Source organism: Micropterus salmoides, unplaced genomic scaffold, assembly GCF_014851395.1.
Source record: "Micropterus salmoides isolate LMB-PRFRI ecotype aquatic unplaced genomic scaffold, ASM1485139v1 Ms_hic_scaffold_8, whole genome shotgun sequence".
NCBI classification, from domain to species: domain Eukaryota; kingdom Metazoa; phylum Chordata; class Actinopteri; order Centrarchiformes; family Centrarchidae; genus Micropterus; species Micropterus salmoides.
The window spans coordinates 33,040,037-33,064,357 of NW_024044570.1; the positions used below are offsets into that span (position 1 = coordinate 33,040,037).

The 24,321-nt window shown below is 39.6% G+C and overlaps 1 protein-coding gene across 18 annotated transcripts in view; it reads right to left on the minus strand.

Annotated features, from left to right (window-relative positions):
* The window catches only part of ppfibp2b (PPFIA binding protein 2b), a 76,335-nt gene that overhangs the window by 18,223 nt on the left and 33,791 nt on the right, over positions 1–24,321 (minus strand). For 14 of the 18 annotated variants that reach the window (XM_038705602.1, XM_038705600.1, XM_038705606.1 and 11 more), the window contains 3 exons: positions 18,364–18,450; positions 16,160–16,273; positions 8,210–8,359 (listed from right to left, as the gene is read on the minus strand). In XM_038705602.1, coding sequence (XP_038561530.1) covers positions 8,210–8,359; positions 16,160–16,273; positions 18,364–18,450 — 351 coding nt within the window. Of the gene's footprint in view, positions 1–8,209; positions 8,360–8,459; positions 8,644–16,159; positions 16,274–17,231; positions 18,328–18,363; positions 18,451–24,321 lie in introns of those variants that run through there. The other 4 variants (XM_038705598.1, XM_038705603.1, XM_038705604.1 and 1 more) reach the window with 3 other exon arrangements.

Consider the following 24,321-nt stretch of genomic DNA (forward strand, 5'->3'; position numbering starts at 1 on the left):
ATAATAGCCCCACCCTGAACCAGAACGATGACCCAGAATTTAGACCAACGGAGACAGGAAGAGAAGACAGAGGTACTGCAGACAGACAGAGAGGAACAACAACGTTGAACAGGTAGAATGCACATATTGTTTTTTTTATGCATTTCTACAAATGAATGTTTTAAATCATGTCTATGGCCAGAGAATGTCATAACTCTTGTGAAACCTTTCCAAAGCTAGTGACATAAATCCAAAAATGCATGGTCAACAATTTCAAAAGCTTGTTCCTGAAAAAGGTGTTAGTATTTCAGTGTTCACCAGACGGCAGTGAGTTTGTGTGTGGTGTTGGAGTGGTTTCCTGAGGTGAAAGTGTTTGGCCCTCAGGAATGCTCAGAATGGATGCCTGTCATTCCTCCTGCCAGCCGACCGGAGCCTCGCAGCTGTTACTAACCACACACACACACACACACACCCTCACTTTGCTGACAAAAATGTAGACTGCTGTCAGTTGCAAATGTAACGTGACCAAAGTAAAACACCACTGCTGTACATCGGATATGTTGGATTTGGGTGTGTACGTATGTGTAAAAGACGAGACACAGTATCTCATTACTACACCAGCTTGTCAATGTTAAAACAGCTCTGTTGCAATTAGTCACTGAGCGGACGCTTTTATCCAAAGTGGCTTACATTTGCAATATGTGTCAGAGGTCGCGCGCCTCTGGAGCAAATGTCTTGCTCAGGGACACATTGGTGGATGTCAAAGGCATGTGTCTTATCCACTGCTCCATCGCCAGTGGATAAAACTCTATAAAAAACAAAGAGGCAGGACTGATGTTGAGATTTAGGTGGAGGAGCCTCGGGCTCAGAGAAGCAGCCTTGTGATCCCTGAATCAGACTAAAGGAAATGAATGAGTGCAGCTCTTTCTTCACTGAATAAATCACTAGTGAAGGGCCCCTGAGCCTGCCATGTGACTTCTGTCACAGTCTGACAGTGAAAGAAGGGTGCACAGATAAAACTCCTCTCTCTAGGACAAATACCTGACAAAATGAATACTGTTACCAAACAACGATCTCAATTATGATTTCAAACTACCTCCCAGGATCAAGAACACAATAGACAGCAATGAAAGACAGTGATTGTTTTTAAGAATTGCACACCGTCTTATTTTTAGGCGCTAATGGCCCGGCTTTAGGGAAGGCAATGTTGCTTGGTCGGTCAGTTCACTGCTTTGGTTACACTTGCTATTAACATGTAATCTGTATATGCATACGTTATCTGAATAATGAAATCTGTTCCACAGGCCTTTGCATTTACACCCGGTATCAACGAGTGTTCCTTTTATCTCTCTTTTGCCTACGTTGTGATTGGCTCTTGCAAATTAGTTAGGCGGAATGGCAAACCCAGATCAAGATAAGCATGGACCGATGTCATTCACTTTTTGTGAGACTTGCTAGCAACTTACAGGGGTGGCTGTGGCTCAGGAGGTAGAGCAGGTTATACAGACCATTTATTGCTACACTTGTGGCTTTTGCTGGGCTTGCTTGAATTAGCAAGCATCTGGCCAACTTGATGTGTTGCATTTACACCTGGCTGAGATCCGAGCCAAATATGGTGATCCGATCGCTTTCTGATCCCAGTGGGCTCTGCATTCAATTACACCTGGCATTAACATGCGTTTTTACTTCACCTGATAAAGTATCCAGATCCAGATCGTATGTTAATGCCAGCTGTAAATGGGATTTCTGGGCCAGACTGAAATATCTCTTTCATAACTATTGATAGATGACGGATTACCATGACATTTCGTACCGATGTATGGTCCCCAGAGGATGAAGCCTACTGACTTTAATGATCCTCTGACTTTTCATCTAGCACCACCATGAGGTAGACATTTGTGGTTTTGTGTGAACAACTATTGGATGGATTGCCATGCAATTTGGTCAAGACATTCCTTAGGATGAAATGTAATAACTTTGGTGATTCCTTAACTTTTCCTCTGGTGCCATTATTATTTCAACACTTTTTAATAAATATGTGCGAAACAAATGACTTTCCCTTTGTGTGTAGCGCTAGTTTGAAAATGTTAGCATGTCAACACACTAAATTAAGATGGTGAACATGGTAAACATTATATCTACTTAGCATCAGCTAATAAGCATTGTCATTATGTTAGCATGCTGACATTAGCATTATTCAGCAATAGTCTCACAAAGCCACTAACATGACTGTAGATGTCTGTGTTAAAGGCTAATTCCAGTTTATTACAACTTGGGCATTGTCTTAATTGAACATTTCTATTGGTAATAACAATTCTCAACAAACTAACAGCCGTGATGTGGGAATTTGGCAAAACTGGTAAAATGAGGTCAGATGGGTCCAGGTTTTCCTGTACAATGACGGATTATTTATGGAATTTCAGGTGTACTTTCAGTTTTACCTCCAAATAAAGAGATTTAGATCAGTAGTTCTCAAAGTGGGGTCCGAGGACCCACAGGTGTCCATTAAGGTATTCCAGGGGGTCCCCAGCAAAAGAAAAATCATTATTTTCACTATAATTTTATCCAAAAGTAACACAATGATAGAAAATATGACATTTGGGGTCATTGAATTCATTCACTTTCTGCAATAAAACATCTAAAAGCAAAAGTCCTTTCAGGAGGGGTGACACTGGTGACACAAAATCAGAACAAAGGGGGGTGACCTTGACATGAAAAAGAACCACTGGTTTAGATAATCTGTCTAAACTGTTGATTGTTTAAAACCTGTCTGGTTGTTTGATTGTTTCTTGCCCTGTCTGACATTGTTTAGTCAAGCTCATGTTCCTAGATCTCCTAGTATAATAAGTAATATCCCAAACCACAGAAATACATTTACACACTGCTCAAAAAATTTAAGGGAACACGCACATTAGGTGTTTAATTCATAATCTTAACTGTACATTGTATAATTTGTTGACATAAAAGTCAATAAAAAACCTCTGAGGCAAGGCATAGTCCTACACCAGGGGAACCCCGGGCCCACTGCACCAACATAAGGTCCGACAATGGTTTTGAGGATTTCATCCTACCACACTACCACATGGAGGTCTGTGCGACCCTCCATGGATAAGCCTCCCCAGACTCTCCTTGTGTAATAGCCCCTCTCCCAGTTCTGGGGGTTGTTGTCTCCAGAGCACCTGTTGTCACTTATATTTGTCGCAAAACAGGTGACATTGATTCATAATCACTTATGCTTCCTAACTGGACAGATCGATTGATGTTTCACTGTGATGATTAAGTGTTCCCTTTTTATGAGCATTAGTGATCCACAGTGCCAAAACACCACAGCAACAAGTGCTTCTTTGCATGTCACTGAAACTGATACATTTAAGGATTTTTACCAGTTTATTTTCAAATGTGGCTTCATGGATGGGAAAAAATGTGAAATCAACTGCTAAGATACCTTTCCTTTGTGTTTTCAAGTTCAGCCTTGTTTCTACATGAGCTTTGCAGAGGCAGAAAATGTTACCAGAAGAGTCAGATCCCGCTTTGGTTATCTCACAGATGTTGCTGACAGTTAGGTCCTGAGGGACTTCTAGTGTGGATGTCCTGCATGTTCACTTTGTGTGTGAGCCTTGCAGGGCAGAAAACAATATTTCCACAGTACATCCTGTCATTTCATATCTTTTCATCTGTCTGTCACTGTCTCTCATCTTATCCCTCTGCTTCCTCTCTTCCTTTTCTCTCCGTCTTCTGTCCCCTCTCTCTCGTTGAGCCCTCTCCTCACCGCCGCTCCCTCTCTTGTCTACTTCCGCTGATGCTTATCATGCTCCATCCATGTGTGTATTCAGAACATGAGCTTCTGTGTCAAAAACGCTCTATCCTGTTTATTCAATCGAAGCACGGCCCTGGGTGCTGGATGCCTTGTGATAGCTTTACACACACGCACACTCACACACGACCACAAGAGCAGCATCTTCAGTATCTTGTGGTGCCAGTGGAGAGCAGCTGGATGTCACAATGAACAAAGTCCACACAAAGAAACTAGTGAAGACAGGCAAAGACTGCTCAGCTAGACTTAGGTGGAGTGTGCTCTTAGGTGGGTATTGTACTTCTAGTGGATAAAATGCAGTTTTGGGAATCTGAGACACCTATTCCACAAAAAAAAGAAAAGAAAAATCCTGTGTGGAAAAGTGTGTTTTTATTAGTGGGGTGTTTAGGGTGGCCTTGTTGAGTACACTGCAAAATATTTTAATTCTAACAGGCCAATATCTGTAGCTGGGCAAATTTTTTGACAGTTTTGCTTGTGAATTTTCTTAACACCTTCATTTCAAATCTTAAATTTGTCTAACATTACACATGATTGATTTATTAATTTCAATATTAATAACAATGTTTTATTAATTTATTAAATATTCATGATTAAATCAGCAGCAGTCAATGTTAAAGTTTTGAAAAAAAAAACATCCTTCAATGTAATTAGTAACGGTTTAACACTCACTGTGTTGGTGTGGTTTGATCAGCTTTCATTGACAGTGGCAACATAAACAATCAGATTTGATTCAAATGTTGTTAAACTCACAAACACAAAAAATACTTTGTGAGATTGCAAAAAGGCCTTTACAGTAAAAGACAGTAGTATTCTATTTTAAGGATCATAAAACTTTACTCAACACTCTAAATGTTTATATGACTTTTTACAATATTTTTTGTAGAGTTGACTTTATAGTTTGGTGTCAGCTGTCTGTCTGGCAGGCCGTCTGCTGGTGGTTAAAACTGTCTGGAGAGACTGTGTAATGTGTTCTGGCTTGTTTTAGAGCCTTGACACTGAAGCTTGAATCGCATCCATTCACATTATTATTACCTCAGCTAGTGAAGTTGGATGGGGTGGGGCACATTTTCACAGTTTGTGTGTTTATTATTTGGGTGACAGATCTGGTTGCAATATGGTGTTGGGATAACCCTTCATCAACAGATCTGACTGGATGTTTTTGGATGATTTAGGCTTACATAGTGCTGCTGAAGAGTGGTGGGAAAGCCCAATGTGTGTTGTTGATAGGTTTAATAGAAACACTAAACCTGAAAGACAACAACTACCACAACTTCACACTGCAGACTGTTTTGAAAATGGGAGCCAACACTGGAGTTTCTACTGAAAGCTGAAACCACTTTTCATTTTATTATGAGTGGCACAAAGAACCAGAACAAGTTTCAGCTTTTTCTGTGGATCATCCAGGATTTTGCTTTTTGTTCCCCTCTACAGTAGCAGGGACAAAATATAGCAATTGGTAAGTTGGTTGGTCAGTTCGTTGGGTTGTTTGGTCTATTCAACGCTGGTCCAAATTACTTTAAGGGGAGCTGTTAACATCAGTCTGTTTACAGCTGTTGGTGAGTACTACGGTGTATGTGAATAAAATTTGCATAAAGCCTGTTGTGGCTCCAGAGGGATAAACTGCCTGAAGTGGGGCCAACGACCCCACTGAGGTTAAATAGCTGAGTTTCCCTGCCAGTCAGTCAGAACTGAAGAAGTCCTTTGGATGAGGGATGAAACGTCTTCCAGTATCTTCAACCAAGTACAGTTGCCCTTGATTTTAACCTTCGTTGGATGCCTGAAGTGATGCCACTTGAGTCAGCGTCAACTGGCGCTGAAGACTTTTAGTTTGAAAATGAGAAAATTCAGGGGGTGTGGAGTCAGAAACAAGTGAGCTCGCCAGACCTATGTAGCCCGGTCCTCACCGCTGCTGGAGGCTAGTGGCTACATTAGCCGATAGAAAATTGGTATGGTTATTCATGCATATTTAGCATTTTAGTAATAATAATAATAATAATAAGGCCCTTTTTTAGTTAAAATGTACCAGGGAATACTACATATTTTTTGTAACAAAAAGTCATTTTAATCTGTGTTCCCAAATATCTAATGGGTCCTGTTCTGTGTCTTATTTTGAATGGGGTTGTAGTGGATTACTGAGGCCACAGCAGCCAGTGGTTAATGTTGTTACTACTCCTTTTGGCTCAGAGTCAATAAAAACACTGAAAACACACAAACTGAAACACATCATTATACAGCATGTCTAAGAGTAACAAGAGCAGCCCCATGTGTCCCTACATAATCCCAGATGGAATGTGATTGTTTTCCTTCAGCTCGGTCACAGAAGACAAGATAAATTTTCCAATAGTCTCTTTTTCAGCATGTGTTATTTTATGTTTGGAATGGGGAAGACTGTCTTATTATGTCTCGTTTCAACAGCAACGGAAAAGTATCTGCATAAATTTTTAAAGTTAGCCATATAGGGCTGTGGAGACTGAACCACTAGTTAGTGCCATTGTTTTACCCATAAAGGAATGCAGGATCAAAAAACTAAAGCATGTTTTTAGGGATGGGCAATATGAAAACAAGACAAAGAGACTACAGCCATGCTACTGTAGCAGCTTTGCGAGGCTGTACGTAGCACAGAGGTGCTTTGAGCTAACTTCAGCATACAAACATGCTCACAATGACAATGCTAACCTGCTGATGTTCACCATTGTTTAATAAGTAAGCATGCTAACATTTGCTTATTAGTGCTATTATTTTTGCAGGTATATGACCATGAACAAGTTTTTGACAACTCAAATTTTGACCCTCTCATGACATTTGATAAAAAGTTGCAGTAAGGGATCACCAAAGTCATTACATTTCTGATTCATGAATTTCATGACAATCCATCCATTAGCTGTTGAGATATCATTCTGTACCAAAGTGGTGACAAACAAACCAGCGTTGCCATCCCCAGATCTTCGCCACTAGTGTAGCTAAAAATCTACCCTCAGTAACATGATATCACAATAATGTTACATACATTATGATATTTCAGTCTAATTGAGAAACAGTTTATAGATACAATAGCCAGATAGGAATGTCACTTTTTTGGCTAATAGACAGAATGCAACACCTTATAAATAAACATTATCACTCTCTAAAAAATCTTGTTAACCCAATATTGCAATGTTTCATTATTGCAATAACACAACATTGCCAATAATGGCCTAATAAAGCCATTTATACTGTATAAAGGGAGAGGTATATTAAATGGTTTATAATAAAATCATACAAAAATCGTCTCATGTTAGATACAGTATGGTCATATTATCAACTTTACACAGGATCAAAATAATGTGTGTTATAGGATACTCCTATAAGGAAACTAGAGGAAACATTGAAACGCTCTAATTCATCCCAAAGGTGTTCTATTGGGTTGAGGACAGGACTCTGTGTAGGCCAGTCTCGTTCTCCACACCAAACTCGCTTATCACTGTGCAGAGGATGAATCTTGCTACATGTATGTGACAAATAAAGTACCTTTACCTTAACATGTGCTGACTCCGCTCTGTGAATTAATGTGGCCTGCCACTTTGTGGCTGAGCTTCTGTTGTTCCCAATCACTTCCACTTTGTTAGAATACCACTAACAGTTGACCGTGGAATATTTAGTAGTGAGGAAATTTCATAAATGAACTTACTGCACAGGTGGCAACCTATCACTGTACCACTGAGCTCCTGAGAGCGACCCATTCTTTCACAAATGTTTGTAGAAGCAGTCTGCATGCCTAGGTGCTTGATTTTATACACTTGAATTCAATGATTTGGAGGGATGTCCTAAAACTTTTGGCAATATAGTGCATATGCATATATGCAGACCAAACCTCTACACTGTTTCACAATGTTACTGTCTATCAACCAACTGTATATATAACCTATGTGCATATGTTAGGTTATATACTGTCTATGTTGTTATGCTCTGCATACTTTCCAAATGCATTCATACTGTACATCCATCCTTACATCTGCACTTTCTCTGTCCTCTTCTTCTTTTCTATATGTTTTTAATATATTCACATTTACTGTATTATATCTGTATAAGGAAACGCCATTAAACATATTATAGGATACAGCATAACTTCACTCATCTGTAAAAACACTATTTCTGCATCTATGGTTAGATGCTGACTGCATTTCATTAGCTCTGTACCTTTACTCTGCATAATGACAATAAAGGTGAATCTAATACAGGCTGAAACTTTTCCCTGCTGCAGGGTCCTCTGCCCATGGCAACTTAAATACAAGACACATTTCAGTCAATCATTCCTGCATCCATTAAACAACAGTTCTGGTATTGTTGAAAAAAGTTGAGCAGCATTTGCTCTGTAAAACACACACACACACACACACACACACACACACACACGCAGTGTTTGTTGACTTTACATACCTCGGCTTTGTTCTGCTCCGTTTCCGTGGGATCTTGTGGGTGTGAGTTGGCGTTTGTGTCCTCCATGCTGACCAGCTTCAGTTTGAGGTACGATACCTCGTCCATCAGATCCAGCTTCTGAGTCTCCAGAGAGGTCCTGCTCATCAGCTCCTGGGAAAAAACACACACAGACACTGTAAGTTAGATGCAGGGAAAACAACACTTGAAAAGCTTTTACAAACTGCACCCACAGAAAAAGTCAAACACACACATATCAGCGATCAACGCAAGTCAGCATGCTACTCCACCGGGTGCAATGTTCTTCCCACACTAACAGAGCAGGCCAGGCTGGGGGCCCAGACCCCGCTAAGCTAAATATACTCACTCACACACAGGCGAGTTAGGGACTCTATTAATATATCTCTGTGCTTCTTTGGTATGGGACAGAGAAAAAGAAAGTGTGCCTAAATGAGAGAGAGAGAGAGAGAGAGACAGAGAGAGAGGGTATGCTAGCCACTGAACATGAAGTGTGTTTCTACTGACTCACACAAAACACACCAACTTCCAGTGTGTCTGTTGCTTTCGTTTCCTCATCTAAACTACTTCTAATTCCACTTCCTCTTCTCTAAACTCCAACTTATATCACCTTTGATTGTTATTTAAGCCTCTGACATCCATCTTCAGATAAACATTTTTAGGGGAAATGGAAAATACAATGAGCCTGCAAACAGTTTGTCCACTAGTTTGATAGAGCAGCTACAGGTGGTGCAGAAAGCTTTGGCCCCGATTCATCCTTCTTGCTGTCCATTTTATACCAAATATACTGATTCCATCTAACTAAAACAGATACATAAACACAATCTCTACTTCCAGAGTAGAGCCAAAACCAGGGACCTTCTATTTCAGATTTACCTCCTTCCTTTCTGCTTACACAGTTTCTTATGCAAACTCTAGCTGGAACATATGAAAACAAGATCATTGGTGCTTTGGTTTGTTAAAGCTACAGACTTCTCATGTCTGATTTTCTCACTACATGATCTAAAGAAAACAACGCAAGCAAATTTAGCGCCTGGGACATGAAATATTCATTAATATACTATATATATGTGGCCTTGATGTACTGAAGCTAAGCTATTAAACAAGAATAAAAGTTTAGAGCTAGCAGCTCTATGAGACTACACTACACACGCACAGCACTGCTTTGAGCTAAATGCTAACAACAGCATGCTAACATGCTCACAGTAACAAACATGCTGGCTGCTGTGTTTAGCCGATCACGGCGGTCAGCATTTTAGTTTAGCAACATTTTCCAATTAGCACTAAACACAAAGTACAGCTAAGGCTGATAGGAACGTCATTAGTGTTGCTTGTATATGGTCATGAACTAAAGTACTGGGCAAATTAAATGTTTTACCTGCTGATGAAAAGTCAACCAAAGATTTTGCAATTCATGCTGAGGTGAACATGAATGTTTGCAGCAAAATGAATGGCAACCCATAAAATAGTTGTCGAGACAATTCTTAAACCTCAACCTCATGGATGTGCTAGAGGTAAAGGAAAGTCATTAAGACACATCCTTTACCTCTGAATGTCCAAAGAAAATCTCATGGTAATTCATTCAATAGTTGCTAAGATATTTCTGCGTGGACCAAAGTGGTGAACCGACCAAACAACCAACACACATTACCATCCGTAAAACATAATTTAATATTTATACAGAATTATGTTATACTAACTTATGCTGATAAATCTTTTGAGATCTCCTTTTAAGGATGTGTGGATGCCGCATTAACCACATTAGAGACTCTCTTTAACTCTCTTTGACCATCGAGGGATGCCATACCGTCCAAATGGAAAGATCACATGGTAAACAAATTGTGTCAACACCACAGCCACAGACAGACAGCTTAAACCCCATAATCACTCCAGCTCAGCAGCCACACACACATACACACACACCAAACACACGCGCACAAATCTGTTTAGTTATGGCAGCTGACTGTCAGTTTGCAATCTAACACCGGTGTCCCTTACAGCAGGATAAGCCGCAGTCTTCAGAAGTAATTTATCAGAACTCTGTGGTCGTGGCCCACAGCTCAGCTGCCTGACATTTGCTTTGCTTTAATTATGAGGAGCAGCATGTGACAAATTATCATCCTATCTACAGCATTTATATGTCTCTTTAAAAGGCTGCACTCATCTCCAAAACTGAACGGTGTTAAACATGACACAGTTACATAGTAGAACTCTTGATATCTTAATATCTGAAGAATGTAATTTTCAAAATAACATTCTTTTAAAAGACACCCAGTCTTTAAAAAATTACAGACACACGGTACAATGTGATCTCCGTGTAAGTATTGTTCACCGACACCCATACCCCATTTACACCTCGCATTAGCCAAGACAAGGGAAGGCAACTTTATTTGTACAGCACATTTCAAAAAAGTGCAAAGGGGCAAGCAAGCAATACAAGAGATATGTAATGCAGAAATGAATTAAATTAAGAACATAGAAGATTAGAGTTTTTAGCTGTTACTTTGTGAGTTTTGAGTCAGGGCTTGTCTTATATCACCTGGAAGATGTGAGGTCTCTGTGTCATGATAACAGAGTGCTGCTTCACCGTGTTTTGTTCTGACTCTTGGGACAGCTAGTAAGTAAGTCCCAGATGTCCTAAAGGTTATAGGAGATTCAGATTGCACAAGCATATCAGAGATATATTTGGGCTCAAAGCCATAAAGTAATTTGTGAAAAGATTGTGTAGTCAATTCTCTGAGTGACTGGTAGCCAGTGTAAGGATTTTAGAACTGCTGTAATATGTTCGTATTTCCTAGTTTTCATCAGGACCCTGGCAGCCGCGTTCTGAATGCGTTGCAGTTGCTGAAGAGCTTTTTGGAAAGCCCTGCGAGTAGACTATAGCGATATTCTAATCTACTGGAAAGAAATGTGTGGGTAAGCGTTTTTAGCTCTTGCTTGGACAGTACTCCTCTGATTCTAGCTTTGATTTTACCTAAAAATGGTAGGTTTGATATCGGTCGATAGGTCCAGTACACTAGTATCAAGACTGCTCTTAATGAGGCTTTGGAAAAAAATGCCAGATTGGAGAGAGTTGTTAACTATGACTTAGTTCTGCTCACAAATGTTTTAAGGAAGGCAATGGGTAAAACATCAAGTTACATCTAGAAGACTAGAGTGAGAATCCTTATTTATTTGGCATTGTGTAGTTAACAGTGTATCTGATGCCTTCAACCATGTCTTAAAAAAAGAATTCAAACTTCAATGGCGGCAAACAAGATGCGTGAGTTATTACATTTCTTGTTGATGATCTCAGAGGAAAATGACTGCCAGGTGTAAATGCATGCAGAACAAGTAGTGATTGGAATGCGATCAGATCAGCCAGACCACATTTGGAGGTGGTCACTGTCTCATTGTGATTGGATCTCAGCCAGATGTAAATGCATCCGTACAGAGTGACAACATTCTTAAGAAACAAAATCTGCCCAGCAAGTTGAAAGGTCACCTTAATCTGCCTCTTCCTGCTATTTTAGATATTGATTTTTGCATTTCTTCCAAGCAACAAGCTTTAAACACATTGAAAAATGTGAGCAAACAGTTGGCTATCTACACATCCAGTAGACACACAGCAACATTAGCATTAATGCATTACTGGCCACCTGATGTAGCTACTTTTGGTGGTCACTAACTATAATCAGGCTCTTAAGCTGCTAAATGCTAACCCTATTTTAGAGATACTTAATACTAATGAGAATTTTGTTGTGAATTTAGTGATTGACACATATAGGTGTCATTTACACTGGGGACGCTGGAGACTTGTCCTCACCACTTTTTTAAATGGCTGATTTTGTCCCCACCACTTTGTAAACATAATTTGTTAAAAAACTTTCTGAAATATAGCTTGCAGTTGAATAACAAATGAAAATGCTTTTAGAATGGTTTTGCACATTAAGAAAACATGCAATGCAATTAAAATATAGAAGAAACAAACGTGCATTGTCCTGTTATGTGCACGTCAACATTACGTTTAGATAATCGATAAACTGTTAATCTAAAAAAGTACGCCCAGCTTCTCTATCAACGTATTTGAAGCCTGCTGTTGCTGCTTAATGAATGAGCGCCGCAATTAAAATTTCACACGATCATTAATGATTTTCAGTAAATACTCAACACATGGCTGTCTCCCCCTCCTCGTTCTTCAAAGGATGAGCGAATGTGAGAGCGGCAGAAAGTAGTTGAGCATATTTACAGTAAAAAAAATTGTCATTGAACTATGAAAACAAAAACCAGCAATCAAAAACAATAATCGTTCATTAATCGTAATCCAGGTAAAATTAATCGTTCAATTAATCGTGATTATGATTTTAGGTCAAAACATCCAGCCCTACTTCAAGTATCTTCAACCATGTCCAGTTGACCTTGACCTGGATGACTGATATCAATCTTCAAAGACATAAAAAATATAATGATCCTTGGCTGAAGCTTTGTGTGTGTGTGTGTGTGTGTGTGTGTGTGTGTGTGTGTGTGTGTGTGTGTGTGTGTGTGTGCGTGCAAACATTTTTAAGCACAGTACTGTAAACCAATGACTGTATTGAGAAATGTCTCAATACAGTCATTTCTGTCTAGATAAAGGCACAATAGGACATGTAGTCACATTATGACTACATGTGTGGGCGGATCCCCTCTAGCATGAGAACACTGTATGTGTGTGTGTGTGTGTGTGTGTGTGTGTGTGTGTGTGTGTGTGTGTGTGTTTGCGCGCTGACTAAGGACTATTTCTGTTGGATTAGTTGTGGTTCCCACAGCAAGAAGCAGTCCTGCGGCCCTGACACATAACATTACATGGCTGTCTTTTACTTTCCCCCTTCTCTCTCACTCACACACACAGTGACACAGATGGAGGACATCCTGCTGCAGACATGTTTTCACCTTCTAAATCTTTCAAACTTGCTTTTTAATTATCTATTGAAGAGATTTAAGAGGAACAGATTTGGGAGGTCAAAAAAGGCAATACGACAGACACACAAACCCAGAAGCCAGACAACTGTTATCTTCCTCCACAGCCCACCATCATCCCTCTCAGCAAACATCTCGTATCACATTAGCTATTTGACCAGCAGTCATTAGCAGTGAAATGGGACAGTGTTACACACAAACATAAAAACACACATACACTAACACACAACCACAACCTGGGACAATAGCTGCAGATCAGTGCGGCTAAAAGCTAGTCACCTAGTCATAAAAACTAGTCATGAAGGATTGTAAAGAAGATCGGGTGCCGTGGCAGTTGGAGTTCTACAGTCAGTTTGAAAGGTTGCATACTGTGGAAACAAATGACAGTTTGTTAGCTATAAAGCAACAAGCTATAAGTGCTCAGAAACATGGTACAACGTCAGTTTTTTACATTACAAATGGCTGAAAAACAGAGAAGAGAAAAAAAGAAGAGCCTCTTTTGAGAACTGAATAAAAAATGATAAACGTTACAGTCCTAGTGGGGCATTTATTTTGGGGCTGTGGCCTTTTTATCCTCTGTCTTGGCAACAAAAAAGGACAAAGAGTCTGTTGAGGAGTCTAAACAGAGGGTTGATTCTTTGATACACAGAGCTGTTGTGTTGTTGTGTCCAGCCTGGCAGAGCTCATGAGTTTGCCTCATTAATGACGTCAAGTAAAACAACTGGACCAACCTAAAGACACTCAGTATTTCACACTAGAAGCGTGACCTGTAGTCTACAGCAGGGTCGAACTACAGCTCTTTACCACCAATAAATAGACAGGTCCATTCAGACAATTCGAACTCAGCTGCTGAAGATCCTAAGAACAAGACGAAGAGTTTACAGCCATGCTAGCCTCTGAGAGGCTGTACTGAGGCATAGCAGAGCTTTGAGCCAAATGCAAACATCAGCATGCTAACATGCCCTCAATAAAAATGTTAACATGCTAATGTTTAGCAAGTTTACAGTTTCCATGTTCACCATCTTAGTATGCTAGCATTTGCTAATTATCACTTAAACAGTATAGGTGAGGCTGTTGGGAAAGTCATTAGTTTTGCAGAGAAACATGAAATGTGTGAACCACATTTCACGTACACAATAGTTTATGATATTTCAGTCTGGACAAACTGAAATGGCAACAAAAAAACATTTTAGCCAGAGAGTGTGTTTGAGTGAGTGTCTGCAAGGGCAAGCTAAAGTAAACACTGGCTGTACCCTTCTCAGGATAAAGCCATGTTACAGTAATAGGGTTCATTTTGTAAGAATTGTTACTTTCGTTTCCCTTGGAGACAAATTGACTTAACTTGTTTGCACACATCACGGGTGTCACCTTTCAGACATGCTTGACTTGACCAGCAGTGCCCTGTTAATAATGTTCTGTTAGTTTGTCCCATTTATCAAGCCTCTGTATCCTAATAAGGAATGCATTATTTCTTTGCTCTGATTGAAGCAAATTTTTGTCCACTATTATTTCAAGTTGACCTTTTTACTTCAACAACAACTTACTGAACCAGAAACACAACTTTTTAGGTCTCACTATACTGTGATACAAAGCCAATAGTAATGCTTCTAACTGACAAAGTATGAAAGAGTGGTAGCAGAACTGTCCACAGTCCTTTATCCAACAGGTCACCTTCAAACTCAGTTTGTTTTAAGAGCAAACCTTGTCTAATCTAGTAACAAATAAAGAAGCACAGTGTAATGTTGACTTTGACCTGTAAAATCCACTTCATCTTGTTGTTTGCATTAAACCCACCACATAACTGAACAGGTGATGAGTCAGATGAAGTCAGTATAAAGTCATACTGGAATGGATTGAATGAAACAATGTGCCACTCCTTTATTTATTCATTTAAAGTAGCACCTTACTTAAACTAGTATTCAACCACTCGTCTATGTGTACATCCTGTTTGACAGCTAGCCAAAATGATCATGCTGATGCCATTACTTGAGAGAATGGCTTGACATTTATTCAAATAATAACTTACCATATATTTAAATTAAAAGAAAAAGGTCACGTTAATAATTCTTCCTTATTCAGTGATCTTAATTTCATTTGCAATTGAGGACATTTGATAATATGTGTAATGTTTTTAATATGTGCAGATTAATGCAGTTAAGTTGTTAAAACATTGACTCAATTAGTCAAATTGAATTCAATTTGACACTTGCTGGCAGAACAGTCACATTACAGGAGCCGGATTGGCCAATACACTCTAATCTCTTCTAAAGCCGAGCAGACACTGTGTGGATTAAGCCTGATTTTAGCCACAAATTTCTGCCAGATCAGTTACCATCTGACATGCAGTTTGAGGAGGTCATAATGCTAGATTAATTGCCAGAATGATCAAACTGTTGGATCAGCTGTCTCTCAGTTTAAGCAGTTCCACAGTCTGATATCCCACATGACTGCTATCAAAAGATCTGCTTTAAACTGTAGTGAGTTTGTCTTAATGAAGTAGTATTTTACATGTTGTGGCTAAACCCACAATCTAACACACGGACAATGCGATACATGCCTGCCAAAGGTTTCACACTATTCCACTTAGAGACAGGCAGCAATGCACCACAAAAGACGTGAAAGTGAAGAAGACGACTGCTAGCAAGTTAACATGGATGTAAACTGCAGGTTTCAAAACATGTTAGTTAAATCTCAAGGACACACACAATGTGTTCTGGTGACGCTCCTCAGCGCACCATTAATCAAAGAACATGAAGCCAGTGTGCCACACTGAAAAGGCTTTCCAACAAGAGTAACAGGAGTACTAATTAGCCACCTGGAGGCTCGTGAATGATCTCTCCCACATTTGATTAAACAAGACTATTAACATATGCAGATTTTTTTCCAACTCAAAACAGTTTACAGCCTTGTTCAACAGCTTCTGTGTCAGAGATATTACATAGCTACAAGGTTTTTTTACAAGTGTGTGTGTGCACGCGTGTGCGTGTGTGCGTGTATTACCTGTTGCAGCATCTCCTCTGTGGAGGCCAGTTTCTGCCGGTGTTCCTCCAGAGAACTTTCTAGGTCTCTGATCTTCTCTCCCTGAGCCTCTACCTGGTCAGTCAGAACGCTTACCTAATGGGTGACACATTAATTCTCTATTGAGACACAGAGCTGAATTGATCAGATGTAGAAAATCTGATTAAGGGTAATTTAGGTTATTCAAATGCATCTTGGAATAATGCGTGAACCCTTCCATGGCAGGAGGTTTTCTTGTTCTTCCCATACTGCTGATATTGTGTGAATGCAGCATTAAACCAGACTCACACTGATGTTGTTGCAGATGGAAACTTACAAATTCACAAATACAGAAGCATGGAAACACATGCACAAACGCCAGCGCATATCCAAAAAAACCCAACAAAACAAAAACACAGTTATGTAGTGGTATATATTTTTTTGGCCACCTATCCAAATTTCATGCACACACAGACAGAACTATACATTTAACTTCATACCCACATCACTATGTCACACAATAACACACATTCATCCTGGCATAACTCCAAAACAACACACATTTACTCAGCAGTCTGTCTCTCAGGAATGCGTTGCACATTTACAATAATCTGACAACACACTCACCTCCTGCCAAACATCTCTCACACACACACACACACACACACAATTCTCCTGTCCTCCTAAACTATGCCAAATCCCTCTGACGGCAGCTGATTCCCTGTCACTTCAGCTTCCCTGATTTTCACCCCTGCAGCCACATCCTGTCTCACAGCACTCTGGCAATAAAGAATATCCTGCAAAGTTTCTGCCTTAAAATGAATCAAAATCCAGATTACAAAGAAAACATGGACATGTGTTGGTACAGAGATGAGTGAATGATCTGGCAGCTTGTGCTTCCAAACAAGTGAGTGAACCGAAATGAAAGTATGTGAATGAGTTATGTATGTAATGTATAATCAATCTGCTTTAAGCCACTATTTAAGGGCATATAGTACCACAAAGCAGTTAAAAGACATGGTATGACTTTGACATGACTGTATAAACTCCTACTGTTGAAGAGAAAGTCTCTTACCTTTTCTGTGCTCTGCTGCTGAGTCACATACACCAATGGAGGTGAAAGTTCCCTACTGGGCTGCAGGGAACTCAGTTACTAAACACAGACAGTGTATATGCTAACAAAGACACGCTGAAGGAGAGGCAGGTGAAGAGAAAGTAAAGCAAAGAACCTCGAAGCAGCCAGTTAACTCTTCCGTCATGAAAAATAAGCCCCAGTCACCTTGCATATCAACCAATCACAGCGGGTCCCAGACGAGGAATGTGTAACAAGTAGGTGTTTGTGAGTGGTGGCGGTGGTGAGATATGGACTTTATGAACAACTTTATGAACTAGAGTCGTCCAGGTGGGTGGTGCACTTTAACTAATCATTATAAAAAGATCCACTCACCTAAGCTTACCCGGAGTACAAAACAAACACGCACACAAGTCAGGAGAGCCGGAGGAGCAGTTTGAATACTATGATTTAAGTAAGAGGAAAGTAAAGGCAGATTGTAGAGATCACAGCTGTTTGAACCAGCTATTAAAGTGATCTAAGAGCAGAGAGAGCCTGTTGACATCAGGTAGCGCAGAAATATGTAATCTTCTGCTTTACCACGGTGGAGCTGATGTTGATAGTTACTGTAGAGGTCGTCAGTAAACACATGCTCAGACGGTCTGAAAGTGTCCGGGCATGTTTTGTTATGAAATAACAAATATTTAAAGCACGAGGATTACAGACTAGAAACTAAGAAGTTTTTCCAGTGTGGCACCAATCCCTCCAGACAAATCCCTGGCTCATTTACTCATAGCATGGATTCAAATAATGATGTCAAAATAAACACAACTGATGATTATCTCTTTATTTTTTTGTTTGCAAAAAATTTTTAGTAGTAAAAAAAGGACGAGACGTCCCACTCAACCTAATGCAGAGTTCTTTGCCTTTGAGACTGACAGCAAACGTGGGAGCAAGTGGGGATGATGTGCAACCCAAGTTCCCAGCTAGAATCAAATGACGGACTTTTTATATTGCACTTTATACCAGTTTATTACTTTTAAAGTTCATCTGAAATGTCTGAGAAAAGTCTCAGAACAAACTCATAACACACTTACTGGTGGTGCAGTGTCTCTCGCAGTTATCACACACACACACACACACACACAGTTCTGACCTGTAGCACCAGAGACTCCTTGTCCCCCTCTAGGCGGAGCAGTCGTTCTTGGTAGGTTTCATTGTTGGCTGGAGAGCACAGGTTCACCTGGAAAAAAGACACAGGAAAAACAAAACTGAGGTGAAACAACCGAGCATCATTAGTTTCATCTGGGCTTTGTGCTCCATACATGTATGAAACTACTGTTCTAGTTTCAGTACTAGTACTTTTGTCAGAGTAACAAGTGCTTACGCCAGAACCTGCAAATGTATGCTTATGTACGACTGACTGGATCATGATTGTTCAGCTCATGCCAGAAAAATGTTGATAACACTGTGCTTTTAAATTTTGAGAAAACATAAACATTTCTTTGGTATAATTGAAAAAAAGTCTATACTGTGGAACCAGATAATAATGGTTCAAGATAAAATGGTAATTAATTTGACATTTTAATGTGGACTTCTCTCTTAAACACTCAACTCATTTTAATTAAATGTGAGTTAGTTTAGCTTGTTCTTTTCCTTCAAGTCAAGTGAAATTTTATTTATATTGCTCACTATCACAAATTTGCCTCAAGCGGCTTCACAATCTGTAGAGCACACGGCACCCTCTGTCCTCAGACCCTCGATTGGGATAAGAAACCTCAGCAAGAGATCCAGATGAGGGCTCCCTCTCCCTGCTTCATGTTGAGAACTGGTCTGAGCTAAACTGCTGACTGACTCGCACAAGGAGCTGACAGAGCTGTTGCTGTTCAAATACAGATTTTCCACAAAGCAAATGATGAAGACTTGTAATAAATAAATATATATATTAATGGCAACATTTTTTTCTTGTGTTACGATTTTCACGGGACCAAACCATTTCTATTCTGAGGCGAACAGAACATGTCTTAAATAAGCAGATGTGGATATTTCTTTAGCAACCACGCAGCCAAGTGGGAGAAAAAGCTGTGTCAGACTCGGTCTAGAATTACAAATGTTTTGTAATATGTATTTATGCAAACGCTATGAACAAGATATTTCCTTTTGGTCAGAAGCTCTTTTGCCAGTTTTGAAGTCCCTAGTTATTAAGGTTATGGCCGAATTATGTGTTCTGCAACTCAGGAAGTAAAAGTGAAAATCAAGCAGAACTATTTTAAATGATGTAAAGCTTAAATGATGTAGCCAGTACAGTTTCCATTTCTTTCTAAAGAGTCAGATTATCCCGTTTTTGAGAGTGTTTGTGTTGAGGGATGCTGACTCCTTGACTCCTCAGCCTGCTGCTGCCATTAACAGGGAAATTGAGAAAGAGGAAATGTTATTATCCAGCGACGAAGCCTGGATGTGATAAGATGATGGTTTATGCTTCTCTCAGCTTCAGGGCAGAGGAAATATGTAATGCTGGTGGTCTCTGCCCTCTTGCTTTAAGAAAGGTCTGTCCTTTAAGCTTAAGTGCTATCACATCAAACTGTAACATAGAGTTTTCACCCCTAGCCTTTATAAGAAGAACAGATAAGTAGATATTAGATGCAGTTTGTTACATATTTTATCATCACTCAGTTATTATCACAACAAGTGTCGAAGGCATTAAACATGAGACCACATATATTCACTGGCCACGTAAATTCACTAGCTACACTGGATTTGCTTTATTGCTTGAATTTGAATGTATAAAAGGATAGCCTCTTGAGATGCATCATCTCATTTTCAAGAGGGTCCTAAAGCTGCACATAACTTACCAAATTAGTATTTTAGACATATTGTAGGAACTGATGCATTTGAATTGGACAAAACACAGGTGATGTATTTGTGATGTAGTGTATTTCAACAATATCCAAGCAGGTTCTCAGCATTCTCATTATAAGACCATACCTGAAATTTAAAGTTGCATTAATAAATATTTTCATATAAGCAATGGATCTAATGTGTAATGTGAAAGTTGCTGCTCATAGTGACAAATTGTCACCCGATGCTGCAGCTCCCCTCAGCTCTTCAAAGAGTTTTAACAAATTGGTTTTATGGCCCACAACTTCACTCTCTTTCGCTGTCATCTACCTTGCTTCCAGCCACAGCCACAGGCTGCTGTTTTCAGCGAGAAAGCTCTGATAAAGCCACAGCACACTATCTGCACTATCTGACAGACAAAGTTAACAACTAGCTGGTGAACGCATAGGAGCTTTTAGCAGCTAAAGAGCCAGAAATTTCCCTCTGGAGTTGGTGGAAACCAAAACATAACTGAAAGAAGAGTGAATATTGGGCTTATAGTCATTATGTGGCCACAAACACACAAGCCCAAATGAATGCTAATGTGTCTGCTGGGTGTATAATCAAGCAACTGTTTGCTAAAAAGCTAGCCACACCGACTAGCCAAAAGCACTGGTGGCAGAATTTATGGGGGGCAGATTTTAAGTAATACTAGTATTAACAATAAAGCTCATGTTAAATGGCAGCTACCAATCACCTCAACCATTACTTGTTTATAATCAACACATGAATGTGTTATACATTTGTTTGTGTCAGCAGTCCGCCCCCCCCCCACTGCTGTCTAAACTATGGCCAAAACACACTGCCTAAAATAGTCTGACAGTCCAGAACATGATACAAAAGGCCTGGAACCCAAAATATGTGCTCAATGTAGATGTAATTGCTTGCAAGTGGCCCTTCCTGCTATCATGACAATGACCCAGTTTTGAAGAGTCGAATGTAAACATCTGCATTTAAGGCTTTTAGCTGAAACTCTTATCTGATGCTAAGTCAGAACAGTAAATGTAGTAATTGCAGAATGAGCTTCAAGTACTAAAACACCAACAGTGCTAATCAAAAATAAGGAGTGCGATGGTTAGCACCCTGGTAACATTTCACGACCATATTACGTTTTAGAGAAGAAAAGGCACAGAACGTACAACTTTAGCTTGTTAGCATCCACACAGTGCACAGTTTAAAACATATGTCAGTGAGCCATACAACTTTTAAAGAACATAGACAACTGACCCTAAAATAAGCATGTAATCCTTGATGATCTGTCTGCTGCTAAGGTCAGTGAGTACAGAGGATGTATACAGACTGGGCCACCTGACGCTGGCCATATGGACACATTAAACCTATTAACATACTGTAAACTCTCCAGAGAGACAAGGAAGCAGGGGGGGAAGAGAGAAAGAAAGTATGAGATCAAAAGAGAGTAAAATGATACTGAATGTTTTACTAGCTGTCACCAAAGGTACTAAAAACAGCAATGTAAAAAGAGTTTGTAATATTTAGGTTTGCAATAGTGTCACAGCATGACTTGGTGGTTTATCACCCCAGTGGGTGGAGTCAGAAAGTGTTTGAAATATGCTGTAATCTCAGATATTCCCATCTGACTGAACACAGCACTTTATGGGGCTGATAAAGAAAACCAGGCCAGGCTGGTTCTATCCGTCTGTCATCGCCTGGTGGATTGTGTGGGTATGGAGGGAAGGAGAGAGAGAGAGAAAAAGGGTTTGGGGCAGAGTTAGGTTGCTCACATTAGCACTTTTGTGGACGTCTTTCCAAGACTGATGGAAATACAATCAACAATGTTGCGCACTTTCTTGTTCTATGTACTTTCTCAGGTTGTATGTTAGAGAAGTGGCGGTAGTTGAAGGTCTATAGTAACAACGTGTTGTAAGTGAAGCCATCTTCACGAAGAGATTTGTATGTCTTTTGAAAGCTGTGCAGTGTTTTGAGATTTGGACAGAGGAGTGGGTGGGACTTCTAATGACATACAGTGCTGTATATGATCCCACTGTCTATGAATGCATGACAACATGCAGGACAGCACCTACATTTAATGATTCACAAATAAAGCTCTATAGAACCGTCACTTTGCTGGAAAAATACAGTACTTACACTATAAAGCCTGTTTTCACTTTTACTTAAATGCTCTCACCTATTTAAAAGGGCACTTCAGGACAATATTGTCTACAGTTATGCAATTTCTCTGCATCCAAAACCTAATGTTCCTTTTTTGAGTAAAACACTGGTCAAAGTGCTTCTGTGGAAAGAAACTAAATTTTCTTAAATTAAATTCCTAGTTGCTCTTAAATTCAGTGGTGAGTGCTGATTTGATTTGGCCCTGGGGCATGTGTAACCCATTAACTTAGGTAGTCTCTCTAGTCACACCACTGTGTCCCTTAATCTAATTTAAAAGCTGGCCCAATTCAATTTTATGTCTGCACAGCTTGACAATTAACCATCCCAGTGAGAATGGAAAATTAATTTGAAGGCGAGCTGGTGGCATTCAAGATGCTTTATCATTTGCTGTATCTGCACATCTCAGTTTAGATATTTTTCTTGATGATGTTAAGCATGCTCTAAACACACTTAATCATGCTACACACAGTGATAAACACTGGTAAAAACTGCTGTTTACTGCGCACCACACATTGTAAAACCACAGGATGTATTCGATAGTTTCTGTGGTGGCTGGTGTGGTATGTTTGCTGCAATAGTGGGCTTTTTCTCTGACAGGAAATAAAGCCACTGCACTCACACACTGTTCTTGCAGCTAACCAGCTGTAAAAAACTATTTCCCTGAAGAGATAAAGAACAGGTTCTGTGTCTCTGCACAAAAGTAAAGGTTTGGGAACAGTATTCATTTTAAGTGCTATGAGATCAAATTGTATCATAGGGGAGTGGAGTGTGTGGGACTCCTGATGACATACAGACTCTATGAATGCATGACAACATGCAGGACAACACCTACTTCACTGTAAAAATACTGTATTTACAATATATACTGTAACTTACATTTAACCCAGAACAGCGAACATTACTTTCTTTTGGTGATGTTGCATACATTTGTTATGTTGAGATATTTATTGATACTAGAAAATATTTGATCAACATAGCAATATTGATTTCAACCATTTTGCCAAGTCCTACAGTAATGATAACTCTCAGACAAACAGGCACATAAGCCTACAGCAGCAACAAATTGGCACAAGCTTATGCACGCACACACGGGGACATTTCAGTTCTCAAGTATAACATGATAAAACAAACTTACAGATTACAATGATCTCTGTCAGAGAAAGTCCATACACTGAAAGCAGATTACCTCCCTTAAAAGACTTCAGACTCAAACATGTTTTAATCAACTGCACTCTTATCTATTAATCTGCTGCGTCAGTATATTAAAACAGACAGTAGAATGTGCTGATAGCTTGACATCTGCTTTGCAGGCCTGATTGATTAGATATCTGAGAAACTGGAATAACAGAGTAAAAAGTACCCAGAATGCAGCATTACATGACCAAGGCAAAATTTCGAAATACATTTTTTGAATTACACAACTGAAGAAGCCAATTAAAGAGACTAGGGATGCAACGAAATGAAAATTCTTGGCCGAGGCCGAAACTGAATATAATGAAAAAATTTGGCAAATACCGAACAAGGTTTTTCACATTCGTTTCCATTTATTTTTTTTTACCATTGCCTAAATTAAAATTGTCAAAATGCTTTTTACTCAGTGTTTTCATTCAGTGTAAATTACATGTGTCCATTTACTTTTAATGGACACATGTAATATTTTCTGTGAATATAATCCAATTAATCTTATTTTCATACTGTATAGACACCTTATTTTGAAAATCAGACGTTGTCACATGTGTATCCTCGCGCTAAATTCATCAAGTCCGACCCAGTTTGATAAATAATGTTGTATGTTCTCGTATGGCGTAACATGAAGACTTGACAGTCTCTCTCTTCAAGAAGGACTCTCATACTGCAACACTTGTCTTTATAAAGAGAGAAAATGACAGGATGAAGTCTCTAACCTGCCCGTCAGCTCGCACTGGTCTGTTTCAGTGGATTTACCATAAAGGCTTGAATACATGTGCACTCCAAATTTAGGTGCGGCTAGCTTAATCGCCTTCTCAGAAACGAGTGACAGAAACACTCAAAGCGGGTCAGACCGTTTGTTGCCTTTTCTAAGAAGTCAGCCACAGATGATGTGGATGTGCTGGGAGACAATTCAGCA